Here is a 26308-nt window from a genome sequence, read left to right as displayed (position 1 = left end):
GGGCAGGTGGAGGAAAGAGCCCCAATCTGGAGCCAGACGTACCTGGTTCCCGTTCCAGCTCTGCCACTGATGGGCCCGTGGCCTTGGGTAGCATTTAGTATTCACGGGCCTTGATTCCCGTGTATAAAAGTGCCCTCATCTAAGAGGGTTAAAGACAGCAAGGGCTGTGTGCGGGGGGTCAGCCGTGGGGTCTCTTCTCCCGACGCCCCCCCCAGGGCCTCTCTTTTTTCCGTTGTCCCTTTGCTCTCCGCCCCCCTCCTGCTCACCTCCCGACAGCTGCTGTCTTCAATCAGTCATGAGATGCTCCAGAGCGCCCCGAACTGTTTACTTCTCCCTTCTCTTTCCTCTTTCTTTTCCCCACCGCCCCATCTGTGTCTTAACCCCGCCAGGGACCCACGGCGGCTACTCCCACTGCAGCCTCAGAGCCCCGTGCCCACCCCACTCCCTGGAACCTTGGGTAAAGCCTCCTCCCCACAGAGGGGAATCCCCCCTCACCCGTCCTCCCGGGCCACCCCACCACCACGTCATCTGCTTGCACCTGCTGTGTCCTGGCGCAGTGGCGGGACCGGGGATGGGACATGAGTGAGGGACAGAGCCCTGCCCCGGGCTCACCGTCCAGTTGGGGGGCATCCTAGCAGCACCCAGCTCAGAGCACAGCTCTGGAATCAGCCCAGCCCGGGCTTCAAATCCTAGCCATGGGCCTGACCTCTGACTCTCAGGGTCATCATCGATGGCGTTGGGGGAGCAGCAGTGACCCCCCCAGGGCTGGGGGGACAATCAGATGAGGGGACGTGGGTAAAAGGCGCGTAGCCCAGCCCGGGCACAAAGCTGGCGCCAATAAGCAGGAACTGGAACATCCCCAGAACTAGCTGGTAGCTGCGTGTCTGTCCCCTCCCCCTCCCCCAGAAAGGGGCCCCCCCACCCTGCCTGCCCAGGGCAGCTGCTGCACTGTCAGGAAGGTCGGGGTGTCTGGGGCCCTCCTCGGGGCACGCCTGGCACTAGAGGCCACACCCCGTCTCGCCGGGGCCCTGGCTTGCTGAGCATCCTCCGCAGTGTCACTCGCTGCCACCGGCTTCCTGGTCGGCCCCGTGGTCCTGCGGTGTTCGCCTTCCACCTCGTACACGCCAGGATGGTCTTGTCTCTGGCTGTTCTGACCCAGGAGCAGGTACCCAGGGCATTTCGGGGACCCTGCTTCCCAGGATGGGTTTTGTGCTTGAGGGGATGGGACCCCGGCTCCCTCTGCAGGGTTTGGGAGCTCCGCTGACGTCCAGGGTTCATCAGGCCAGCAGCCCCCTAGGCCCTGTGCCCCCGCAGGACTGGCTGCCGCCAGGGTGGGAACTACCCCTGTGGACGCCCTGCTGGACCCAGGCTGAGCCCACGTGGCTGGCTGGCACAGAGGCTGCAGGCGTCCTTCCTGAAGGGGACCGGCAGGCCTCCCGTGACCCAGTGACTGCTGGGGCGCAGCAGGTGGCACCCAGAGGAGACATCTGACACGTCTCTGCCTCCGGGGCTGCTGGCTTCTGCTTTCATCCCTGGGGCAAGGAGCTGCCCGGAGATCAAGAGTGCGGCAGAGCCACCTCTGTCCAGCCTGGGGGGTGAGGGCACAGCTGCCAAGGGGCCCCAGCAGGCTCTTGGAGAGGTTCCTGCCCATCCACTGTCTCCCGGGAACCCCCAGCCTGGGTTCCCGTCTCTGAGTGCAAAGTAGTTTCACAGGCGGAAGGAGTAAGGGTCCCTGCCTTAAAAACAAAACGAGGACTTCCCTGGCGGTCCAGTAGTTAAGACTCCGCACTTCTAATGGGGGGTGAGGGGGAGGTGCATGTCCGATCCTTGGTTGGGGAACTAAGATCCCGCATGCAAGGGGGAGGGTGGCCGAGGACCCCTTGAATCCCTTCCCCACCCTGCAGGTCTGTCCGGGAAGGGCAGCCCATGGTCACCACGTGGGCGAGGGGGGCGGGGGGGGCTCCCTGATGCCTAAGGGGCTCCCTCCCGGCCCAGAAAAGCCCAGCTTCTTGCTGCTTCCCTCCCCGACCTTGCTGTCCTCTCCACTCTGGGCCCCAGCAGGATACTGGTGCAGGCTGTGGTCCCCACGGGAGACTAGGGCGGCAGACGGGGAGGAGGCTGTGAGCTTCCCGGGCTGGGACAGGAGAGCGCTAACGTTTGCTGAATGAATGACTGTGGGGAGGCCTGTGGCCTGGGCACCCGGGGAAGGTTATGGAGATTCTGGAGCACGTGCGGGCTTCTGTTTCCTGCATCTTGCCCTGACCCACTGCAGCTCACGTGGTCTGTAGAGCACTGAGGCCCCTCTGGCCAGACTTCGGTGACCACACCCTTCCACCTGCGGTCACCGGGATGCGGATGGAGATGGGGGAGCCGTGGCCAGGAGACGAGGCCCCTCCACCCCGTGAGCCAAGGGAGGGGAGGTGGCTGTCCCCACGACTGGGGGCCTTCGGCTGCTGACCCCAGCAGACCACCCCTCCCCCCGCCACCATCACTGTGCGCGGCCCTGACGTAACCAGGAGCCACGGCGAGCCTTCCCCGCGATCGGAAGGCGCCCAGCCAGTAGGCGCCTGAGCCACGGTGAGGATCTGGGTGGGCTGCACCAGGGGAAAGGCCTTCCACCGTTGCTTTGGGAGAGTTGGGATTTGATTTTTCTTACCGTGGAATCAATTAGGTTTGAGCAGGGACTCTCCCTGCAACAGTCCAGCCCTGGCTGTGTGTTGGCTGACTTGTTTGTAATCAGGGAACAGGTGCTTGAAGGTTGCTTTGAAAAGATTGAAACTTCCAGTCTGTGATCTTTATAAGGAATTCTTAATGGGGCATCAGTTAGACGCGTGAACAGACGCCCTGTCGGGCAGTCTTGCCGTGGGCTCTGTGGCTGGTCCAGATGTTTCCACCGTGGTCTGACCACGTGAGGTCCGTGCTTTTTAGTGTTGGGTTGGGGAGGGGTCCCCATGCTGCTTGTCCCCCCGGCTCAGGCCGCAGGAGTTTAGAGAAGAGACTGAGGTTCTCATTGGCCAAGAGCAGGGGGGGTCCTGGCCGTGACCCCCAGCCCCCAGTAATGATTGCACCGTTCTCCCTGCCCCCAGTTCCATCTGAATCTGAGCGAGATCTGGATGGTGCTGTTTGGGTGTGGGACTGTTGACCTCCAGCCCCTTCTGGCAATTGGGCCTCTCTGTTTGTCCTCCAAGATGACTCCACAGGCAGAACGGACACCCCAAGTGCACTCAGGTTCAGCAACTCTCACTCTTTGCCACCCATCTTGCTCGCAGGAGAAGAGTTGGCTCCTGTCTCGGAGCTCCTGGCCTCTGGGAGAGAGCGGAAGCGGGTGTTACACAAGCGCCCTTCCGGATATGTGTGGTTTTCAGCAGTTACACCTCTTCCTGTCTCTTCTTGAGGCACCCTGTGGCCGCCGTGGCTCCCGCAGGCTTTGGGCCCATAAAGGGCAGTGGTTTCATGCCGTGTCACAGTCAGAGCCATACCTCAGGGCTTTGGTAGAAAGGATTTACGGGGTTCGAGAAGCAACATGCAAAGTAACATCAGTTTGAGAAGCAGGAGCTTGAGTCCTAGCCCTGATTCCTGAAGCTTCCGGGGAGATCACCCAACGCCCTTCACACGCCCGTCACACGCCTGTCACACCCAGGTGCTGTAAGCCTCTCCTCCCTGGTCCCGCAGTCAGAGCTCACGGAGCATCGGCCATGTGCCTGGCACTGCTGGGACACATCAGTGAGCAGAAGAGGCAAAGCCCCTGCCCTGGAGGAGCCGACATCCCTGTGGTCTCAGGGCAAATGGGGACAGAGTAAAGGTGAGGAACAGTCCATAACTGGTGTCACAGCAGTGACCTTCAAGATGGTCTCCAGTGGCCCCGCCTCCTGGTCCTCACCCACTCCATCGTATTAGGGTTGGTCTTTGTGACCAATAAACAAATCTCCTGAGCCTCAGTCAAGAAAGACACGGCAGCTTCTCTCTCTCCATCCCTTGCTCTGGGGGAAGCAAACTGCCTTGGCCTGAGAGATCCAAGGAGTACAGAACCGAGGCCCACTGCCCACAGCCTTGTGCAGGAGACATCTAAGAAGAGGAGCCTTCAGGGGAATTCCCTGGCAGTCCAGTGGTTAGTACTCCACGCTCTCACTGCCCAGGTCCTGAGTTCAATTCCTGGTTGGGGAACTAAGATCCCACAAGGCGCACGGTGCAGCAAAAAGCAAAGACAAGGAGCATTCAGATCAGATGGTGGCCTCAGCTGACATCCTGCCCACAGCCTCAGGAGAGACCCTGAGCCAGACCACCCAGCCAAGTCAGTCCCGGATTCCTGACTCCAAAACTGTGTGAGTAATATCTGTTGTTGTAAGCCGCCAACCCTTGTCAGGTGGCAGTAGACAACTCATACAGTCTCATTGTTCTTAAGACCTCAGCAATCTAGGGCCAAGCCTTCTGGAAGCTTTGAGCTTCCAGGATGATCCAGAATGAGGATGCAGCCCCAGAGGGCCCCCCATGACAGCGAGTCATACCTGTGCATGGCTGGTCACCTCCGTAAGCGATGAGCCTTTTTCTGGGAAACTGGAAAAGATGAGAAGACTTCTGAGAGCAGGGGAGAGAGGCAGGATGGGAAAAGGAGAGGTTGCAGTGAGTCTGAGGACCCTGAAAAGTGATTTTCTGGAAGGCAGGACCACTGCCTGGGAGCAGGCTGCCTCTGGGGCAGATGCCTCTGCGCAAGAGTGACCTCACCTGCCTTTGGCCCGCGGTGCAAACGTTCAGGAAGGAGTTGTGATCGCGGACTTGCCGAGAAGCACCCCCACCTGGTAGCGCATCAGCTCCTCCGTGACTCCTGTTGCCCCCCCATTTCACAGATGGAGAAACTGACACTTCGGAAGGTTGGGAGATTTGCCCAAGGTCAGACACCAATAAATGGCAGAGTTACGATGCAAACCAAGGGCTAGATCTGAACCCCAACTAGACCTCACCTCCGTCCCCACCACCTGGAGTGGTCTCCTGGGTCACCCAAAGAGGGGGGAATTGTGTCATCCACCAAGCCCCAGAAGAAGATGGAAACGGGTGTCGACTCGGCAAGGTTTCAATTTAGAAACAGTTTCCCTCTCCAGAGCTCAAAGGGCTAGCTTCACATGAAGAGCTCTCACTACCTGAAGGTTCCCATCACCCAAGTTTTGTGCTCCAGAATCTACGGTAAAGAGACAGCTGTGGCATCCTTTTCTCGTAACTGGAAGTAGCTCCCGGCCTCCCACTGGAGTTATAATTTAATGTAACAAGAATGACCCTGAATATTAAAACACAGCAGAACGGCTCCCAGCGGTGCTAAAGTTAAAACTCCATTCACCTTCTGTGTAACAGCCCTGGTGGCAGGCCACAGAGAGGTTCGTTTGTCTGCATTCGTGGGTCTGCTGGCTCCACGTCGCAGGACGATGGGTGATGCCCGGTCCAGGCCAGGTGGCTCTTGCATGTGAGCTCAGCCTCTTTGGACCAGCAGGGGGTGTGTCTGGAGCAGGTTCGTCCATGATGATGGCAGGGGCTCCAGGGCAAGTCTCCTGTGGCTGGAGCTGGCATATCGTCATTCTGCTCGCTCCCCATTGGCCCAAGAGTGTGTTTGTGTGTGTGTGGAGGCGGGGTGGGTGTTGTGTGCATGCGTGCATGTTGGGGGGAGGTGGCAGAGTCACTCAGCAAAGGACATGGATACGGAAGGAGCCAGGAATGGGGACCGATGATTCAATCTCCTAGACCCTCATACCCTCCTTCTATGCAAATCAGATGCCAGCTCATCAACCAGAACATCTGAGGAACCAGAACAGGTGGTCCCCCAAGCAGGCTCACTCAGAAAGCATCTCCTATTATTGTGTGTCTCTGGACTCGTGGGCTCAGTCTGACTCTTCTTTGTGGTTTCTTGGCTTAGCTGTGAATTCCTTTTCTTCTCTCGCCTGGATGCACTGAATTCTTCCCATCTCGTGCAAGTAGCTCTCATCAACTCTGAGAGGCTACAGATTCCATCTTTAATGCTGAGGCTGAAGGGAGCAGAGAAAGAGGGAGAAAGAGAAAGAGGAAGAGAGAGAGAGCGCCACTTGCAGCTCCGAATTGGACACCCCCAGGCACATTAGCCCCCAGAATAATATAATCATTTATTCTTAGCTCCAACAGAGAAATTGAGGCTCATGTAGGCCAGGCCCCCATTTTGCAGCTAAGAAGACTGAGGCTTAAAGAGAGAGAGAGTGAGCTCGTGTGTCCTGGTCAAGGGCACCTCACCGTGGTCTGCTGTGACCCTGGACATTTTGCACAGTCCATCTGCTTTATTCTGGGGCTTTCCCTCTGTGTGTATAAATGTGCTTGTCCATGTTTAAAATTATGTCATGGGTCCACTTTTCCAGAAGACCGCTAGCCCGAGTCTCAGGGCCAATCCCAGTCCCCAGAGTCACATAGAGGCCCCGTGGAGCCTTTGGTCAGTCCCTGAGAATCTGAGCATCAGGGCCTGGCCGGGGCTGCAGCTCTGATGACAGCCTAAGACTCCAGGAATCCGTTTTTGTGTTTTCTTCCCATTTAAACTCGGCCTCCTGCCCTCTCGCGTCCTCTGCACTCGGAGCCCTAACAGGCTGCATAGTGACCTTTCTGGGAAAACTAAAGTGGAGAAAACACAGTGAGAGGTTGCAGGGGAACTGGATTCTCACACAGCCTCAAAGAGCCCTCCCTGCGGTTCCTGGTTAATTATGAAGGAATTAGTGCTCCGTGCCAGGCGGAAGCTGCCTTAACCAAGTGGCAGGCCCTGGCTTTGCCCGTCATGGACAAAGGCTCATGTGCATCCTGGTTGGATGCACCAGAAGGACACACCTCGCCAAAAAGGTTTAGCCAGATCTAATCATCAGGCTGCAATCAGACAAATGCAAAATGTGGGACAGTCTGCAGGACTAATGGCCTGAGCTTTTCAAAAAAAAAAAAAAAACCCAATGCCATGAAAAACAAAAATGAAAAAATGGTAGGGGGGTGGGGTCCTGGATTAGGAGATTAGTTGAGGGGTGCTGGATTAGGTGAACCTTGAGTGGATTCTGGTGTTTTTTTTTAAGCTATAGAATCTATTTTTGGAATGGATTCTGGATTTTTTTTAACTATAGACTATCTTTTTGGAATCAATGGGAAAATTTTAATCTCTGTTTTATTTCTTCTCTGATCTTTATTATTTCCTTCCTTCTGCTGACTTTAGGTTTTGTTTGTTCTTCTTTTTCTTTCTTGCTTTTTTAAATTTATTTACTTATTTATTTGGTTGCGTCAGGTCTTACTTGCGGCAGGCAGGCTCCTTAGTTGCGGCTCATGGGCTCCTTACTTGCGGCATGCGAACTCTTCGTTGCGACATGCATGTGGGATCTAGTTCCCTGATCAGGGATCGAATCCGGGCCCCCTGCATTGGGAGTGCAGAGTCTTAACCACAGCGCCTCCAGGGAAGTCCCTGTTCTTCTTTTTCTAATTCTTTTAGGTGGTAGCCTGGATTGTTTATTTGAGGTTTTTGTTGTTTTTTGAGGAAGGCGGAAATTTTTAATATAGGCTATATATCAGGTGGTATTGAATAAATTGCCTTAGATATGATCATGGTATTGTAGTTATGTAAGGTAGAGCTCTTATTCTCAGAAAATGCTTGCTGCAGTATTGAGGGGTGAAGTGCATGAGATCGCAAATGTCAAATGGTTCAGAAAAAAAGTGTGTGCGAGAGGGAGGGGGAAGAGGTGAAGGGGAGAGAGGGGGAGGGGGAGGAGAGGCAATGCAAGGAAATGAGGCATATGTAGACTATCAGTGAGTAGGATGAAGGGTATATAGGTGTTTGTGGCTATTCTGGTTTTTTACAATTTTTCTGATGTTTGAAAGTTTGAAAGTTTTCAAAATAATAAGTTGGAGAGAAGACAGTGTCCACAGGTGGAGCCTTTCAGGTCCCCTGTCATCACTCCGCTCAGCCTGAGAGCTGGGACTGACTCAACATCTTTCCTCTTGGGCTCAGAGCGGATCTTCTCTTTGCTCCCATGAGAAACTATGAACGGGCCTTTGTGAGCGCTCCATGCTTATGTCTCCAAGTATAAACCGGGATGGTTTGCTCCAGGTCACACGCAGACCAGCTGGGCATGCAGGAGATGGGAGGGACCCAGCTTTCGGACTCCCAGCTTGGACCCCCGAGCCACACCCTCTCAGCCGCCCCTCCCATCCCTCGTCCCTCTCGAGCCTGGCATGTTGCCAAGTGGTTTCTGAACAGTCCTGGGTGGAGGTGGGGTGGGCAGCTGTGCCTGCCTTCCTCCCCCAGGGGTGCAGGAGCCCAGCGCAGCCTGGGAGTCACAGCATCCCCACTGGGACGTCAGCTCCTTGGGGATTGGCTGCCAGGCAGATGCAGTGGCTCCTGATTGGACAGTGGCAGCTACAGGGCAAGGAGGTGGGCTCTGGGCACGTGGGCTGTGCCCCTGGACTGTGTCCTGAATGCTCAGCAGGGGGCTTGGGGAAACCTCACCAATCCTCTTCCCCCCCCGTGAGGTGGCAAAGGTGCCAACCCCCCAGGAGGAATGAGACAGAAGCACTGCTCGTGGCCTGCAGTTCTTTTCCGCGTGAAGTGGGCATCAGAGCGTGGCCAGTGCCCGGCTGTGGGCGGAGGAGCTGACTGCTGACCCTGAAGGACCTGAGCTTCCAGAGTCCGGGCTAGGGTGAGGAGTGGGACAGGTGACCTCCCTGGAGATGCCTCCCAAAGTGCCAAAGTGTGGCCAGTGGCACCTGTAGCTGCCGTGAACACCCCCGCTGGACAGAGCGGGCATTGCACCCTCAGGAAGGCTGCCCTGTCCCCACGCCTGCCACTTCATGCAAGCCGAGTCCCCAGGCCCTCCCCCTACCACAGGTGTGCCAGGCATAGCTGTGAACACAGCCGACAAAACTCCCTGCATCCATGGAGCTGGCATCTTGGGGTCATAAATGAGACAGTAGGTGAAATAGAAGGTGTGTTAGAAGGTGACATGTGCCAGGGGAGGGACCAGGGGAGTGTAGGGAAGACAGGTCTGCAATTTAAGATAAAGTGTCCAGAGAAGACTCCCTGAGAATGTGACCTTTGTATCAGGAGGCGAAGGTCAGGGGTCCCTCCGGCGGGTCGGGGGTCAGAGAGCTCAGGCAGAAGGAAGAGCAGGTGCAAAAGCCCTGAGGTTGGAGCGTCTGCTGGGTTCACGGGACCCCACGGAGCCCGCGTCTGGGGCGGAGTGAGCGAGGGGGGGCGGGGATGAGGTCAGAGATGTCGTGGCTCAGGCGGGGCCGGGCTGAGGCCGCTGTTGAGATTTGGGCTTTCACTCTGGGTAGAATGGGAGACCATTGGAAAGTTTGAGCAAAGTAACAACATGATCTGATTTATGTTCCGGAAGGTTCGCTCTGGCTCCTGGTCAAGGTGGAAGCCAGGAGACCTGTCAGAAAGCTGTCGTGGGGACTACGAGAGGGAAGGTGGCAGCCGGGCCAGGGAGGAGGGGGCGGAGGTCACCGCAAGAAGCGTGGGACTCTGGTGGCTTCTGAAGATGGCCTCATGACGGGGTGGCCGTGGAAGAACAGGGCTGGAGTGGGAGTTGTCGACTTAAAAAAATGCACAATGTGAGAGTGAGAGTTAAGTTTTATTTGGGGCAACATGAGGACTGCGGCCCGGGAGACAGCATTTCAGATAGCTCTGAGAAACTGCACCAAAGAGGTCAGGGGAAGGTCAGTATGTATGTGATTTTGGCAAAGGGGGAGTACATGCAATCAAGCACGTATTTTTTTCCAGAAGGTTTCTGCTAGTCACGAGGAGCAATCGTCACCATGAAGGATTTTAGTGTTTTTCTAGATATGAGGAAATACAAAAATTAGGCTCATTAAATCTTCTCCTGAAAATATCTAACTATCTGAAGACCTGTTCTGCCAGTTTTTCTCAGAGCACCGAGTGCCTCATTTCTGCTCTCCACCCTGAATTCCTTTCAGGGGATGTTGAAAGTCAGCAACTGCAGCAGCACATGATTTAATCCTTGTAGAGGTAGATGGCAAGTGCCCATGGCAAGTGCCAATTTGTAGTTGACAGGGTGGTCAGGAGCTTCGTGTTAGACGCATGGACCCAAGGCGCTTGTTTCACATCCTTGTAGAGATGCCTAGTGGACAGTTGGATACACGCGTCTGTGGTCCAGGGGAGAGATGGGGGCTGGAGATACAATCGTGGGGTCTGCAGCGTAGCAATGGAGGTCAGAGCCAGAAGACTGGTGGAAATCTGAGGAACCTCATGTAGACAGAAAAGAAAAGAGATTCAAGACCTGAGCCTGGGCAGAAACCAGAGCTGGAGACAAGAGAGAGGACCAGACGCAGCCCGGGAGCCCGAGAAGGAGCAGCTGGGGAGCCAGCAGGACAGCGGGCAACGTGGGGTCCCGGAGCCAGGAGGATGGTGCGGCCCCGCCATCCACCCAACGATGGGCACTATCAGGCTTAGCAACAGGGAGGTCACGGCGACCTTGGCAATGGTAGCTTCCTCAGAGGCATGAGGGCAGAAGGGAGGGGAATTGCAGACAAGAGGACATTTCCTGTGATGGAAGGAAAGAAATAGGACAAGAGTGGGGAAGGAAGTGGGTCCAAGAAACTATGCTTGTTGTTTTTGAAAACTGCAGAAGTAGTTTGGTTTTTTTTTTTTTAGTTATCTATTTTATGCATATTAGTGTACATATGTCAATCCCAATCTCCCAATTCATCCCCCCCGACTTCCCCCCTTGGTGTCCATATGTTTGTCTTCTACATCTGTGTCTCTATTTCTGCCTTGCAAACCAGTTCATCTGTACCATTTTTCTAGATTCCACATATATGCATTAATATACGATATTTGTTTTTCTCTTTCTGACTTACTTCACTCTGTATGACAGTCTCTAGGTCCATCCACGTCTCTACAAGTGACCCAATTTCATTCCTTTTTATGGCTGAGTAATATTCCATTGTATATATGTACCACTTCTTCTTTATCCATTCATCTGTTGAAGGACATTTAGGTTGCTTGCATGACCTGGTTATTATAAAAGTGCTGCAATGAACATTGGGGTGCATGTGTCTTTTTGAATTATGGTTTTCTCTGGGTACATGTCCAGTAGTGGGATTGCTGGGTCATATAGTAATTCTATTTTTATTTTTTTAAGGAACCTCCATACTGTTCTCCTTAATGGCTCTATCAATTTACATTCCCACCAACAGTGCAAGAGGGTTCTCTTTTCTCCACACCCTCTCCAGCATTTATTGTTTGTAACTTTATGATGATGCCCAGCTAACCGGTGTGAGGTGATACCTCGTTGTAATTTTGATTTGCATTTCTCTAGTAATTAGTGATGTTGAGCAGCTTTTCATGTGCCTCTTGGCCATCTATATGCCTTCTTTGGAGAAATGTCTATTTAGGTCTTCTGCCCATTTTCTGATTGGGTTGTTTGTTTTTTTGATATTGAGCTGCATGAGCTGCTTATATATTTTGGAGATAAATCATTTGTCTGTTGATTCGCTTGCAAATATTTTCTCCCATTCTGAGGGTTGTCTTTTTGTCTTGTTTATAGTTTCCTTTGCTGTGTAAAAGCTTTTAAGTTTCTTTAGGTCCCATTTGTTTATTTTTGTTTTTATTTCCATTACTCTAGGAGGTGGGTCAAAAAAGATCTTGCTGCAATTTGTGTCAAAGGGTGTTCTTCCTATGTTTTCCTCTAAGAGTTTTATAGTGCCCAGTCTTACATTTAGGTCTTTAATCCATTTTGGGTTTATTTTTGTGTACGGTGTTAGGGAGTGTTCTAATTTCATTCTTTTACACGTAGCTGTCCAGTTTTCCCAGCATCACTTATTGAAGAGACTGTCTTTTCTCCATTGTATATCCTTGCCGCCATTGTCATAGATAAATTGACCATAGGTGCATGTGTTTATCTCTGGGCTTTCTATCCTGTTCCATTGATCTATATTTCTGTTTTTGTGCCAGTACCATACTGTCTTGATTACTGTAGCTTTGTAGTATAGTCTGAAGTCAGGGCGTCTGATTCCTCCAGCTCCGTTTTTGTTTTTTTTTCAAGAGTGCTTTGATTATTTGGGGTCTTTTGTGTCTCCATACAAATTATGAGATTTTTTGTTCTAGTTCTGTAAAAACTGCCATTGATAATTTGATAGGGATTGCATTGAACCTGTAGACTGCTTTGGGTAGTATAGTCATTTTCACAATATTGATTATTCCAATCCAAGAACATGGTATCTCTCTCCATCTGTTTGTGTCACCTTTGATTTCTTTCATCAGTGTCTTATAGTTTTCTGAGTACAGGTCTTTTACTTCCTTAGGTAGGTTTCTTCCTAGGTATTTTATTCTTTTTGTTGCAATGGTAAATGGGATTGTTTCCTTAATTTACCTTCTGATCTTTCATTGTTAGTGTATAGGAATGCAAGAGATTTCTATGCATTAATTTTGTATGCTGCTACTCTACCAAACTCATTGATCAGCTCTAGTAGTTTTCTGGTGACACCTTTAGGATTTTCTATGTATAGTATCATGTCATCTGCAAACAGTGACAGTTTTACTTCTTCTTTTCCAATTTGGATTCCTTTTATTTCTTTTTCTTCTCTGACTGCTGTGGCTAAAACTTCCAAAACTATGTTGAATAATAGTGGTGAGGGTGGCCAACCTTGTCTTGTTCCTGATCTTAGAAGAAATGGTTTCAGTTTTTCACCATTGAGAATGACGTTAGCTGTGGGTTTGTCATATATGGCCTTTATTATGTTGAGGTAGGTTCCCTCTATGCCTACTTTCTGGAGAGTTTTTAATCATAAATGGGTGTTGAAGTTTGTCAAAAGCTTTTTCTGCATCTATTGAGATTATCATATGGTTTTTAATCCTTCAATTTGTTAATATGGTGTATCACATTCATTGATTTGCATATATTGAACAATCCTTGCATCCCTGGGGTAAACCCCACTTGACCATGGTGTACGATCCTTATAATGTGCTGTTGGATTCTGTTTGCTAGTATTTTGTTGAGGATTTTTGCATCTATGTTCATCAGAGATATTGGCCTGTAGTTTTCTTTTTTTGTGACATCTTTGTCTGATTTTGGTATCATGGTGATGGTGGCCTCATAGAATGAGTTTAGGAGTGTTCCTCCCTCTGCTATATTTTGGAAGAGTTTGAGAAGGATGGGTGTTAGCTCTTCTCTAAATGTTTGATAGAATTCACCTGTGAAGCCATCTGGTCCTGGGCTTTTGTTTGTTGGAAGATTTTTAATCACAGTTTCAATTTCATTACTTGTGATTGGTCTGTTTATATTTTCTATTTTTTCCTGGTTCAGTCTTGGAAGGTTGTGTTTTTCTAAGAATTTGTCCATTTCTTCCAGGTTGTCCATTTTATTGGCATATAGTTGCTTGTAGTAATCTCTCATGATCCTTTGGATTTCTTCAGTGTCAGTTGTTACTTCTCCTTTTTCATTTCTAATTCTGTTGATTTGAGTCTTCTCCCTTTTTTTCTTGATGAGTCTGGCTAGTGGTTTATCAATTTTGTTTTTCTTCTCAAAGAACCAGCTTTTACTTTTATTGATCTTTGCTATTGTTTCCTTCATTTCTTTTTCATTTATTTCTGATCTGATCTTTATGATTTCTTTCCTTCTGCTAACTTTGGGGTTTTTCTGTTCTTCTTTCCCTAATTGCTTTAGGTGTAAGGTTAGGTTGTTTATTTGAGATTTTTCTTGTTTCTTGAGGTAGGATTGTATTGCTATAAACTTCCCTCTTGAACTGCTTTTGCTGCATCCCACAGGTTTTGGGTCTTCGTGTTTTCATTGTCATTTGTTTCTAGGTATTTTTTGATTTTCTCTTTGATTTCTTCAGTGATCTCTTGGTTATTTAGTAGCGTATTGTTTAGCCTCCATGAGTTTGTATTTTTTACATTTTTTTTCCTGTGATTGATATCTAGTCTCATAGCATTGTGGTTGGAAAAGATACTTGATACAATTTCAATTTTCTTAAATTTACCAAGGCTTGATTTGTGACCCAAGATATGGTCTGTCCTGGAGAATGTTCCATGAATACTTGAGAAGAAAGTGTATTCTGTTGTTTTTGGATGGAATGTCCTATAAATATCAATTAAGTCCATCTTGTTTAATGTGTCATTTAAAGCTTGTGTTTCCTTGTTCATTTTCATTTTGGACGATCTGTCCATTGGTGAAAGTGAGGTGTTAAAGTCCCATACTATGATTGTGTTACTGTCGATTTCCCCTTTTATGGCTGTTAGCATTTGCCTTAAGTATTGAGGTGCTCCTATGTTGGGTGCATAAATATTTACAATTGTTATATCTTCTTCTTGGATCGATCCCTTGGTCATTATGTAGTGTCCTTCTTGGTCTCTTGTAATAGTCTTTATTTTAAAGTCTATTTTGTCTGATATGAGAATTGCTACTCCAGCTTTCTTTTTTTTTTTTAATAAATTTATTTATTTATTTTTGGCTGCATTGGGTCTCTGTTGCTGCGTGCAGACTTTCTCTAGTTGCGGCGAGTGGGGGCTACTCTTCGTTGTGGTGCGCGAGCTTCTCATTGCAGTGGCTTCTCTTGTGCAGCGTGGGCTCTAGGCATGCGGGCTTCAGTAGTTGTGGCACGCGGGCTCAGTAGTTGTGGCTCATGGGCTCTAGAGTGCAGGCTCAGTAGTTGTGGCACACAGGCTTAGCTGCTCCACGGCATGTGGGATCTTCCCAGACCAGGGCTTGAACCCGTGTTCCCTGCATTGGCAGGCGGATTCTTAACCACTACACCACCAGGGAAGCCCCTCCAGCTTTCTTTTGATTTCCATTTGCATGGAATATCTTTTTCCATCTCCTCACTTTCAGTCTGTATGTGTCCCTAGGTCTGAAGTGGGTCTCTTGTAGACAGCATATGTATGGGTCTTGTTTTTGTATCCATTCAGCCAGTCTATGTCTTTTGGTTGGAGCATTAAATCCATTTACATTTAAGGTAATTATCAATATGTATGTTCCTATTACCATTATCTTAATTGTTTTGGGTTTGTTTTTGTAGGTCCTTTTCTTCTCTTGTGTTTCCCACTTAGAGAAGTTCCTTAAGCATTTGTTGTAAAGCTGGTTTGGTGGTGCTGAATTCTCTTAGCTTTTGCTTGTCTGTAAAACTTTTGATTTCTCTGTTGAATATGAATGATATCCTTGCTGGGTAGAGTATTCTTGGTTGTAGGTTCTTCCCTTTCATCACTTTAAATATATCATGCCACTCCCTTCTGGCTTGCAGAGTTTCTGCTGAGAAATCAGCTGTTAACCTTATGGGAGTTCGCTTGTATGTTTTTGTCGTTTTTCCCTTGTTGCTTTTAATAAATTTTCTTTGTCTTTAATTTTTGTCAGTTTGATTACTATGTCTCTCAGTGTGTTTCTCCTTGGGTTTATCCTGCCTGGGACTCTCTGCGCTTCCTGGACTTGGGTGGCTATTTCCTTTCCTATGTTAAGGAAGTTTTCGACTGTAATGTCTTCAAATATTTTCTCAGTTCCTTTCTCTCTCTCTTCTCCTTCTGGAACCCCTATAATGTGAATGTTGGTGCATTTAATGTTGCCCCAGAGGTCTCTTAGGCTGTCTTCGTTTATTTTCATTCTTTTTTCTTTATTCTTTTATGTGGCAGTGATTTCCACCATTCTGTCTTCCAGGTCAGTTATCCGTTCTTCTGCCTCAGTTATTCTACTATTGATTCCTTCTAGTGTATTCTTCATTTCCGTTATTGTATTGTTCATTCCTGTTTGTTTGTTCTTTAATTCTTCTAGGTCTTTGTTAAACATTTCTTGCGTCTTCTCTATCTTTGCCTCCATTCTTTTTCCGAGGTCCTGGATCATCTTCACTATCATTATTCTGAATTCTTTTTCTGGAAGGTTGCCTATCTCCACTTCATTTAATTGTTTTTCTGGGGTTATCTTGTTCCTTCATCTCGTACATAGTCCTCTGCCTTTTCATTTTGTCTATCTTTCTCTGATTGTGGTTTTCGTTCCGCAGGCTGCAGGGTTGTAGTTCTTCTTGCTGTTGCTGTCTGCCCCCTGGTGGATGAGGCTACCTAAGAGGCTTGTGCAAGTTTCCTGATGGGAGGGACTGGTGGTGGCTAGAGCTGGGTGTTGCTCTGGTGGGCAGAGCTCAGTAAAACTTTAATCTGCTTGTCTGCTAATGGGTGGGGCTGAGTTCCCTCCCTGTTGGTTGTTTGGCCTGAGGCGACCCAGCCCTGGAGTCTGCAGTCTCTTTGTTGGGGCTAATGGCAGACTCCAGGAGGGCTCACGCCAAGGAGTACTTCCCAGAACTTCTGCTGCCAGTGTCCTTGTACCCGCGGTGAGCCACAGCTGCCCCCTCCCTCTGCAGGAGACCCTCCAACACTAGCAGGTAGGTCTGGTTCAGCCTCCAATGGGGTCACTGCTCCTTCCCCCTGGGTCCCGATGCGCACACTACTTTGTGTGCGCCCTCCAAGAGTGGAGTCTCTGTTTCCCCCAATCCTGTCAAAGTCCTGCAGTCAAATCCCGCTAGTCTTCAAAGTCTGATTCTCTAGGAATTCCTCCTCCGTTGCCAGACCCACAGGTTGGGAAGCATGACGTGGGGCTCAGAACCTTCACTCCAGTGGGTGGACTTTTGTGGTATAAGTGTTCTCGTTTGTGAATCGCCCACCCAGTGGTTATGGGATTTGATTTTACTGTGATTGCGCCCCTCCTACCGTCTCACTGTGGCTTCTCCTTTGTCTTTGGATGTGGGGTATCTTTTTTGGTGAGTTCCAGTGTCTTCCTGTCGATGATTGTTCAGCAGTTAGTTGTGATGATGGTGCTCTCGCAAGAGGGAGTGAGCGCACATCCTTCTCCTCCACCATCTTTCCTTCCATCTGGAGAAGTCGTTTTTTGGGGGGTTTTTTGGGGGGGTTTTGGCCACACCGCGTGGCATGCAGGATCTTAGTTCCCTGACCAGGGATCGAACCTGTGCCCCTGCAGTGGAAGTGCGGAGTCTTAACCACTGGACCACCAGGGAAGTCCCAAGATAGAAGAAGTAGTAATTGATTGTGTGCAGATGGCTCTGCTCCGTAAAGAAGGAAGGACTTGTGGGCGAGAGTCCTGTTGCAGGATGCCCTTGAATGGGGGCGAGGCAGAGGGTGTGGGTGCTGTGGGCATGGCCAGGTCACCCGGGTAGCAACGGGAGGGAAGCAGAATGTTCCTTGTGCTGATGCTGGGGGATGGGTCTGATGCTAGTGAAATAGGAAGCATCAAGTCGAGAGCTATGGGTAACACGGGAAAGGAAGTGTTCGTGATTTCAGGAGTGAGGTGCTGGGCCGTGTCATCTTGGAGAGTGGGGGAGAGAATGGCCTAGAACAGGGGTCGGCAGACTTTTCCTTTAAAGGGACAGGTAGTAAATATTTTAGGCTTTGCAGGCCAGACGGTCTCCATCGCAAAGACCCACCCCATTATAGTAGCACAAACGGGCAATTCATAAACAAATGGGCATGGAGGTAAAACCTCCAATAAAACCTTATTTACAGAAATTTTTGGCCTGCTGGCAGTAGTTTGCTGACTTCTAGTCCGGGAGCTCGGCTTTAGGCCAAGGGTCCTCAAAGTGTGTTCCCTGGACAAACAACACGGGCGTCACCTGGGGACTCAGGCAGATTAAGTCTGTGATTCGGAATTCTGGACATTAAACATCCTTAAGTGCCCGAGCTGGGGGTTGAGGTGTCACCACACAGCAGCTGGGCCCAGGGAAAGCCAGAGAGGAGAGCGAGAGGTGGGGGTGGGCCGCACCCCCAGTAAAGGGCACGTGCATCCCACCCTGCCCTTGGCTGCCTGTTCCCCATCCCGTTAGCCTGTGTGAGGACATCGTGCACCCTGCCTTCCCCGGGGCCTCTGGACCAGCATCTGGACTGGCCTTGGGGACGGCTCTGCTCCTAGCGCACAAGGCCTGGCGCTCTGTGCACCCTCCCCTCTGTGGTCCTGGTTTCCCGTCCGTGTCCCTCACTTGCCCAGGGGTGCCTCAGGGCAGGAGTCAGGGGTCAGGGAGGTGAGGCATCCAGGATGACCCTGGGTGACCGTGGTACCACTTCCTGGCCTGGGGAAGACAGCCCAGATTCCCAAGTCCACAGATTCCCTCTGCAACCACCATTTCTGCATAGTTTGGGCAAAGAGGAAGTGCTCCCAGAACCTCAGAAAGGCAGTCAGGGAGGGGCGGAGTGGGGGCTTGGAAAGAAGGAGTAGAAATCCTTCACAGTCACGGACCCGACCATCAGCCTCACCCAAGCCCCCGTGGGCCTGTCTGTCTGTCTGATGAGGGACATGCAGATGCCCAAGGAACCAGGCCTTCAGGATCACAGAGCATCCTGGCCACACTGATTGGTCTTTTTTTAACCGCCTCCCCTCCTTCTTTGCTCTCCCTCCAGGATCTTCCCTCCTTGAAGAAGGGAGTGGGTCGGGACGAGTGAGGCCGGCTCCATGTATCCGGAATCGACCACGGGGTCCCCGGCTCGGCTCTCCCTGCGGCAGACCGGCTCTCCTGGCATGATCTACAGGTGACCCCCCCCCGTGCCACCCCACCCAGGCCCTCCCAGGGTCAGTGCTGCCTCTGAGGAGGTCCGCAGGCCAGTCTCCTCCCCTTGACCCAGAGGGAGGGGCCGAGTGAGCCCACGGGGCTGTCAGGTGCACGCAAGCCAGCATTTTCTCCAAGGAAAGGAGGCTTTTAAGACCAAAATGGGAAAGAAAAAAACCAAGGTTTTCCAGGTGGGATGGAGCCAGGATTAGACTCCTGCCTTGTCCCTGACTCTTCTGAAATATTCTGTGGGAGGTAACAGAGGCCATTCCCGGTTTCCATCTCTCTCTTCCCACACACACTGCAGGTCCTGTAGCCCCTGTGGTCCCACCAGCTCCCCTGACACCCTGAGCAAGGCTCCAAGCCTTACAGGCCTGAGTGGGGCCCACGGAGTGTGGAGGCAGCCAGGCCCCCTTGACCTCTTTGTGGAGCCCACTTCCAGATCCAGCCCTGGGTCTTTCTGTTTGGAAAATAGCCCAGGTTGAACCACAGGGAGGGCATGCGGAAGGCGCGGGGTGGGAGCCGCTGGCATCATTGTCACGGAGGACTGGGGCGCAAGTGGAACCCTGGGGCCCGCCAGTCCTTGAGCCACTGGACCTTCAGATAACTGTGAGGGCCTGAGCCACAGCGAGCGTCCATGGAAACCACAGGGAATGGGGGCGTCCCTCCTGCATCCAGGTCCTAAAAAGAACCCCATGGTCACGTGCAGACTTCCCAGCGTGTTGGGTGATGGGCATTCCTGGGTTTGAACGTTTTCAACCGTTGGTCTGCAAAAGCATGTTTCACGAAAACCCAAAAAGAGGGACTTCCCTGGTGGTCCAGTGGTTAAGACTCCGCCCTTCCACTGCAGGGGGTGCGGGTTCAATCCCTGGCGAGGGAGCTAAGATGCCACATGCCGTGCGGGGTGGCCAGAAAAAAAAGAAACCCAAATCGAGGTCAGGCACAGAGGAGCCCGGCATCCAAACAAACGGGCCTCCACCTCCCTGTGCCACTGGGTGGCGCTGCCACCGAGACTTGGTACCCAGGCACATCCTCCGACAGCCCCGAGAGGGCGGGGTGGGGCTGGGGCTGGGGCTGCCGGGCGTCAGAGATGCTTCCCGGGCTGGCACCTCCCTGTGCGTGGTTGATGCCAACTGTGGCTTCTCTCTCTTCTCTCCCTGTTTCCTTCTCTCTCCTCCATTGCTGTCCGCAGTACTCGGTATGGGAGCCCCAAAAGACAGCTCCAGTTTTACAGGTAACGAGCCCTCCGTTTTCCCTACAAACAGCAAGCAGGGCAGCGGGTGGGAGAGCCATGCCGCCCAGGCCGGGTGTGCTGGTGATTTCTCGGGCGTGAAAACTCCCCCATAAGATCCAGGCTCTGGTCCTCTTCTCGGTGCCACGACACGGCATAGTGATGAAAGACGTGAAGTCGGGCTCGTTGTGTGGGCTCATCGTCTAGAATTTTCTTTGATTTGAACTGAGCTCTCGCCAGATCGCCTTTCAAACCTCACCCCTCAGACAGCGGATCGAGTGCTTTCCTGTCATCCCAGCTTTGTGCTTCTTAGGTGATCAGAGTGAAAGACGATGCACCCAGCCCAGTGTTCTCCGCTTTTCCTTGAATTTGAGCTGATCTGTAGCCTGTGGAGCTCTCTGGGGGTGTGCGGCTGCAATAGGACCCAGGCCAGGGTCGGGACGGATGCGCTGGCGTCTTTCTGATGCATTTCCTGTTGGAAATCAGCACAATGTGTCCACTGGGGGAGAGTGTGTCACCAGAGGGACACGGCGTCCAGAGGTCCAGCCCGAGGCACGTCCATCAGCAAAAGCCCCCCAGGCGGGTCCCTTCCTCCCTCTGTGCAGCCTCTTCCTAATGTGTAGGGGTAGGGCGTGCACCACAGACACGCGTGCTCTTGAAAATCTCTAACTCTGGGAATTTACTTTGACGTTTTCCTCCATCGAGAACATGCCAGGCTTACGGAACCCTCAGGGCAGCTCCGCCAGCTTTGGGGCTGGACACTCGGTACGGCTCGTGGGGGCAGGGCCCTGGTGTCTGTTGTGCGTCTTGGCCTCCAGGCCTGGGAGGTCTCTCCGTCCAGAACTGGGTCCCCGGCGTGTGCACCCGCAGCGGTGACAGAGCTGTGGGACCGTTATCGCCAATGCACGAGGGACCTCACTCGGGCAGTGGGTGCTGGGGTCGGCGCTGGATTTCCATGTGGCTTTTTCCTTCCCACAGCCTTGGCACCTCCGAACATGACCGTGGGCCTGGGTCCTCAGGCTAATTTTGCCATTGCTTCAGTGCCTCCCATGAGGTCTCACCCCTTACCGAGAGCTCTAAAGGGACGAGCGAATCTTTGATTCTACTGGAATTTTTGCTAGATAAGGTCTTGCTTGAAATAGTTAGGTCTGAGCTTGCAAATGCTCTTATTGAATGAAGTGTTTATCATTATATACGTATGTATGTGTGTATGTATGTATATATGTGTATGTATGTGTGTGTGTGTATGTATGTATGTATGACATAATATGCCAGAATGAATGTTTGCAATCCATCCACAAGGATTCAAACTGAATCCTTGAAACCAAACATGCACTTGAATCCTTGAAACCAAACATGCACTTGAGCCGCATCCTCAGAGGTCCTGGGCCTGCCTCACTCCTGGAAGGAAAGGAGTGAGCTGAGACATGCAGGCAGAAAAATCCCCGAAACAGGCCAGCCGGCTGAAAGGGCTGGTCCCGTCAGAGGTGCCAAGTAAGTCGAGTTGAAGTGAAAGGGTGCTCCACACCCCTTGCTGGCCCCCCGGACCCCATGGATCCACCCTGTGGTCTACCCTCTGCGACCCCTCTGGCTGAGCGTCCGGTCCCCATGAGGTCTTCTTGCCCCGTGGACAGGCTCTGCTGGAGAACTGAATCTCCAGATCTGAAGACCACCCACCCCCAGCCTCTCAGCTCCACGTTCAATGCCACAGGCTCTGGCTGTCCTGCCCTTTGGGGCTCCAGCGTGGTTACTCCCTACAGACACTTGGCATCTTTTGTGGGGCCTCTGGTGATAACCTCTAAGGGGGTGGGGTCTGTGTTCAGCAAACTGGGTGCCACTCCCAGTGGGGGGTCCTCATCACCCAGGCACTGACATGGCTGTTGGATGGTTATTTAAGTCAGCCAGCAGGGTGGCACCCCCTCCTCCAACAGGGCAAAGGTGTCCAGGACCCTGCCCTCGAGCAGCTCACAGACGGGTAAGGGAGGGAAGACCCTGTACCTGTCAGCTTTTACACAGGAGGCCGCATAACAAACTACCCCAAGTTGCAGGGGCAGCAACAATAAGCATTGATTCCTTGCTCATATGTCTGTGGGTTGACTGGAGTCAGTTCGTCTAGGCTGGGCTTAGCTGGGTTGGTCTCTGAGCTGCAGGCTGGACGCCGGTGTTCACCATCTCTCCGTCCTTCCTAACCAGAGGCCATCCCAGGCCTCTTCTCATGGCAGAAGTGCCAGAGAAAACAGCAGAAACACAACTGTCTCTGAAGGCCGACGGTTAGAATTGGTACAGTCACTTCTGCTCATTCTTTTGGCCAAAGCATGCTCATGACCAAGCCCAATGTCAAGGGGAAAATATACTCCCCCCAACCCATGGGAGGAATCATGGTCACGTGACACAGAGAGGTGGAAAGGATCGGCCACGGTAGTGCAATCTACTCCGAACCCAAATCATTCTAACAGTATCTAGGAGGCAAAGTGGGTCATGGGGGTCTTCCCTGGTGGCGCAGTGGTTAAGAATCCGCCTGCCAATGCAGGGGACACGGGTTCGAGCCCTGGTCCAGGAAGATCCCACATGCCGCAGAGCAACGAAGCCCGTGCGCCACAACTACTGAGCCTGTGCTCTAGAGCCCACGAGCCACAACTACTGAGCCCATGTGCCACAACTACTGAAGCCCACATGCCTAGAGCCTATGCTCCGCAACAAGAGAAGCCACAACAATGAGATGCCCGCACACCGCAACGAAGAGTAGCCCCCGCTCTCCGAAACTAGAGAAAGCCCGCGCGCAGCAACGGAGACCCAATACAGCCGAAAATAAAATAAATTAAAAAAAAAAAATAGTGGGTCTTGGGAGAGTCCAGAGAGTTGGTGGCGTTCCGAGGAGGGAGGGGTCACAGCCAGCTGAGAGTCAGGGAAGGCTTCATAGAGCCTTTGGGCTGGACCTCGAAGACTGGACAGAATTCAACAGACACCAGGAAGAACATTCCAGTAGATGCGACAGCCTGAGCACAGCTTGGAGAGGCGCCCTGAGAACAGGAAGTAGCGGTCACACCATCTGGGCCATCAGGGACAGGACAGGATGGAGAGTAAACAGAGGCCAGACTGTAGAGGCAGCTGGGGGTCTGAGGAGGGAGGGCCAGGAATGCCAAGCAGAGGAGCCTGGACGGCATTCAGTGGGCACTGGGGAGCCATCGATGGTGTTAGAGCAGGGCAGGGGGCAGGGCTCTGCTGCAGGAAGGAAGCCTGGTAGCAGGAATTGAGACGGGGGATGGAGATGCTGGATGAGGAGCCAGGAGAGATGGAGAAGGGCTGAACCACAGGAGCCACAGGAAGAGAGAGTGAACGGTACCAGGAGCCACGTCCATGGGGCTTGGTGTCTGAGGTGCAGGCGCCGAGAGGGACAACGTGATGAGAGGGGAACGGTGCCCCGGGGGAAGGAGATGAGCCTCGTTCCAAGCATGTCAGGCTGATGACCGCCACCCAGCCATGAGGCCCACTACGGCCACTTCCAGCCAGTGGGTGACACGTGACATGGAACCTGACAGTGGGCTTCAGCCTTTAAGAAAAACCATCCCAGGGAATTCCCTGGTGGTCCAGTGGTTAGGACTCTGTGCTTCCACTTCAGGAGGCGTAGGTTCGATCCCTGGTCAGGGGACTAAGACCCCACAAGGTGCGTGGTGCAGCCAAAATAAATAAATCTTTTAAAAAAGAAAAGAAAAACGATCTCAAGTCCATCACGAAGGCCTTTCCAGATCATCACCCACTACCAGTTACCTCCGGTTCCACGTCCTCCCCCGGCCTCCCATTTCTTTCTACTCCAGATCTGGTGAAGTGATCCCCCCACCCCTTGTAGCCACCCCGTTAGCAGGTTTGTCATGGGGTAATCAGCTCAGCCTCCATCCAGAATCCCACAGGCACCGGCGCGATTTCTCAGCTAGAGGATAGTGTCATGCTGAGACTTTGGGGCGATCCTAGTATGACACGAAGGGCCCCTGCGGTCATGAACCCGGAACGGGGGCTCAGCCTCAAAGCGTTTTCCAAACCTCAGGTCAGGACTGTGAGGAAGGGTCTCCATGCCCCCACCTGGAGAGAGAAGCAGTGTGGTGTCCAAATAGCGAACTGCAGGAAGCTCCCAGCCATTTATAGGTCCTGGCAGCGTAGGACGTACAATCTGGGGCGCGTCCCGGTGGAAGGGAGCTGGGGCGTCTGTCTGCGTGTGCTGAGGGTGCGTCTTGCCAGACCTCAACCCCTTCACCGTGGGCGGCGGTCACGTGCCGTGGGGCCCCGGGCTCCCCTGCTTGCAGACAGCTAAGAACAAGGTGGGACGGCAGCCGCAAGCCTGGGTCCCGTCCTCAACTACCGGAAAGCACAGCCTGCGCCTCTCCACCTGCGGTTCCCAGGGTCAGGTCTCGAGGCAGAGGGTGTGCACCCGAGGGGATGGCAGGACCCCAGCCGGTGCCCCCTCCCAGCCAGCACGCAGGAGGCGGCCTTGCCAGGCTGCACCGCGGAACCACACTCCCCAGGCTTTTAGGGGAAGAGGCACGCTCGTGAATAATTCAGCCTCTTTCACTGAGATGCAGATGCCCTAATAGGACTAATGGACTCGCTGCCTCCAAACCTGACCCTTGTGGGACTTATTCACCAATTGCTTCTGACGTTCTGCAGTGACACTCCCTAATGAGAGAGCTGCTGCACCAGCTCCTTAAACGCCTTGTGAACCCTAATAAACTAGACTGTGTCCCTTTTAACCAGCAGACGCCAGCAAGGCAGGTGAGTGGTCCCTTCATCCCTTCAGCTCCAGGAGACAAGTGGCAGCTGCCTTCTTGGGGGGGAGAATGCTGCTGGGGAACAAGCATCCCGGGAACAGAAATGACAGGGACAGCTTTTGGGGATGCGTTTGGCTGATCAGAAATTAGACCCTCTATGTGTTTTCAAAGCGGAAAACCTCAAAACAGAACAAAAAAAGCCAGCCCTAGGTAACCACGGGAGGAAGGAGGGTGGGCGTTCTGCCGCTTGAGCCTGCTTGCCTCCCAACCCTGCTGCTCTCCCCTCCGGGGAGACCTGGGCTGTAGCTGGTACCCTGTCGGGTTCCCCACTAAGATCCAGCATTTTCAAGTTTCCCCCCGAGAATGGCAGCAGGAGGCTGGGTGCTGTCTGAAAGGTCTGTTTCGAAACACAGGTGAGAGGGCCGGGGGCTGCTTCTTTGGGCCTTGGTTTGCTGATGGTTCTCGAGCAAAAATAATTTTGTTTTTGCCCTGACGCGATGCTGTGCATTTTCGAGCCGCGCTCCGGAATGATTTCGAGCCGCTGCCCTCCGCGCTCCCGCTTTAGGAACTTAGGCCGGTTTCTCCGGTGTCGAGACACATGTCGCCGTTTCAAAGAGACTTTCCGGATTCCTTCCGGATCCCATGTCTCGTGTTTTGGTGGCTTTCAGTAAACAGACCTCAGTTCAGGAATTCCAGGTGGAAGGCTCTTCAGCAAGGTTGCGATTCCCACGGACTTAACGAGGTTAATGTCTCTTTCCATTTTTCCATGTCACGCGGTTCATTCGCGTGAATTCCCCAGACCCCCGTCCACAGGAATAGATTTGCAAGAGGCAGGCCCCAGCACGGGGGGGGGGCCCTGTAGGCTCTGTAATTAGTGATGGCTATTAAAGAGGGCTGATTTTTCCTGAGATGGGGGGGCAGTATGGCAAAGAGGAGGAGCGAGAGGTCGGGGTCCCTGAGAAGCCAGGTGGCCAAGGCAGGAGCCCCAACAAGGGGAGTCTTCGAGGGGCCCCTCATCCAGGGACCCAGCCCTGCTCGCCTGCGGAGGAAGCTGGCTTATTACGCTGTCCTCTCCCGCTGGACAGCATTGGTGACCGTCCGAGTCCCTCTGTGTCCTTCCTCCCCCGCCCTCGAGGACCTTAGGAGGATGAACGCTTCCCAGCCCCTTCCTCGCTGTGCTCGGCCCTCCGGTCACAGACCCCCTTGTGGGCGCCAGGTCCTCACCGTCCAACCCAGGTCAGGGACCACCGTGCTCGCCCACGGCCCACCTCTCCTCCCACGAGGCCCCTGGCCCAAGCCTGCCCTGCGCCACCAGGACCCTCACATCCAGCAGGAGGCTCTGGGCTCCCTCCATGCGGCTGGTGGCCCTGCCCCACCCAGGGGCCCCTCCCAAGGCCGCTATAACCCAAGATGAGGAGAGATCCCAGGCAGGAGGGACCCCAGCCCCACAGAGAGGCGCCCTCCAAGTCCTGGCCACACCCACTGCACCCATCTCATTAGGGATGTGTGCCTCCGCCAGACCAGGGGCGATGGATAACGTCCATATTTCATCCTACACGGCTCCCTCGAATCACTCAGGCCCATGTTCACGTGCGGCCTCTGGAGAGGCCCCGCCGGCCCACCCACCTCCCCTCCACCCCCTTTTGTGTATTTTGTCCTCACGCCACTTATCATAACTGGTGCCACGGTCCACACCTCGTGGTTGGTGGCCACCTCCCACACGTGGCATGCTCCCACGGCGAGGCCAGCCCCTGTCCAGTTTTCCAGTCCGGTCCTGTGCAGCCCGAGGCAG

At 52.7% G+C, this 26308-nt stretch overlaps 1 protein-coding gene across 2 annotated transcripts in view; it reads left to right on the top strand.

The window, feature by feature from the left end:
* KCNAB2 (potassium voltage-gated channel subfamily A regulatory beta subunit 2) overlaps positions 1-26308 on the top strand; it is a 94645-nt gene that overhangs the window by 22186 nt on the left and 46151 nt on the right. Inside the window, exons 2-3 of one of the 2 annotated variants that reach the window (XM_061187158.1) lie at positions 18380-18508; positions 19718-19759. In XM_061187158.1, the coding sequence (XP_061043141.1) occupies positions 18432-18508; positions 19718-19759 (119 nt within the window). In that variant the 5' untranslated portion in view covers positions 18380-18431. The remainder of the gene's footprint in view (positions 1-18379; positions 18509-19717; positions 19760-26308) is intronic. The other variant, XM_061187157.1, reaches the window with a different exon arrangement.

This window comes from Eubalaena glacialis, chromosome 3, assembly GCF_028564815.1.
Source record: "Eubalaena glacialis isolate mEubGla1 chromosome 3, mEubGla1.1.hap2.+ XY, whole genome shotgun sequence".
Classification (NCBI taxonomy): domain Eukaryota; kingdom Metazoa; phylum Chordata; class Mammalia; order Artiodactyla; family Balaenidae; genus Eubalaena; species Eubalaena glacialis.
Note: the sequence above shows the minus strand (reverse complement) of the source record. Positions and strands in the feature narration are given on the sequence as shown.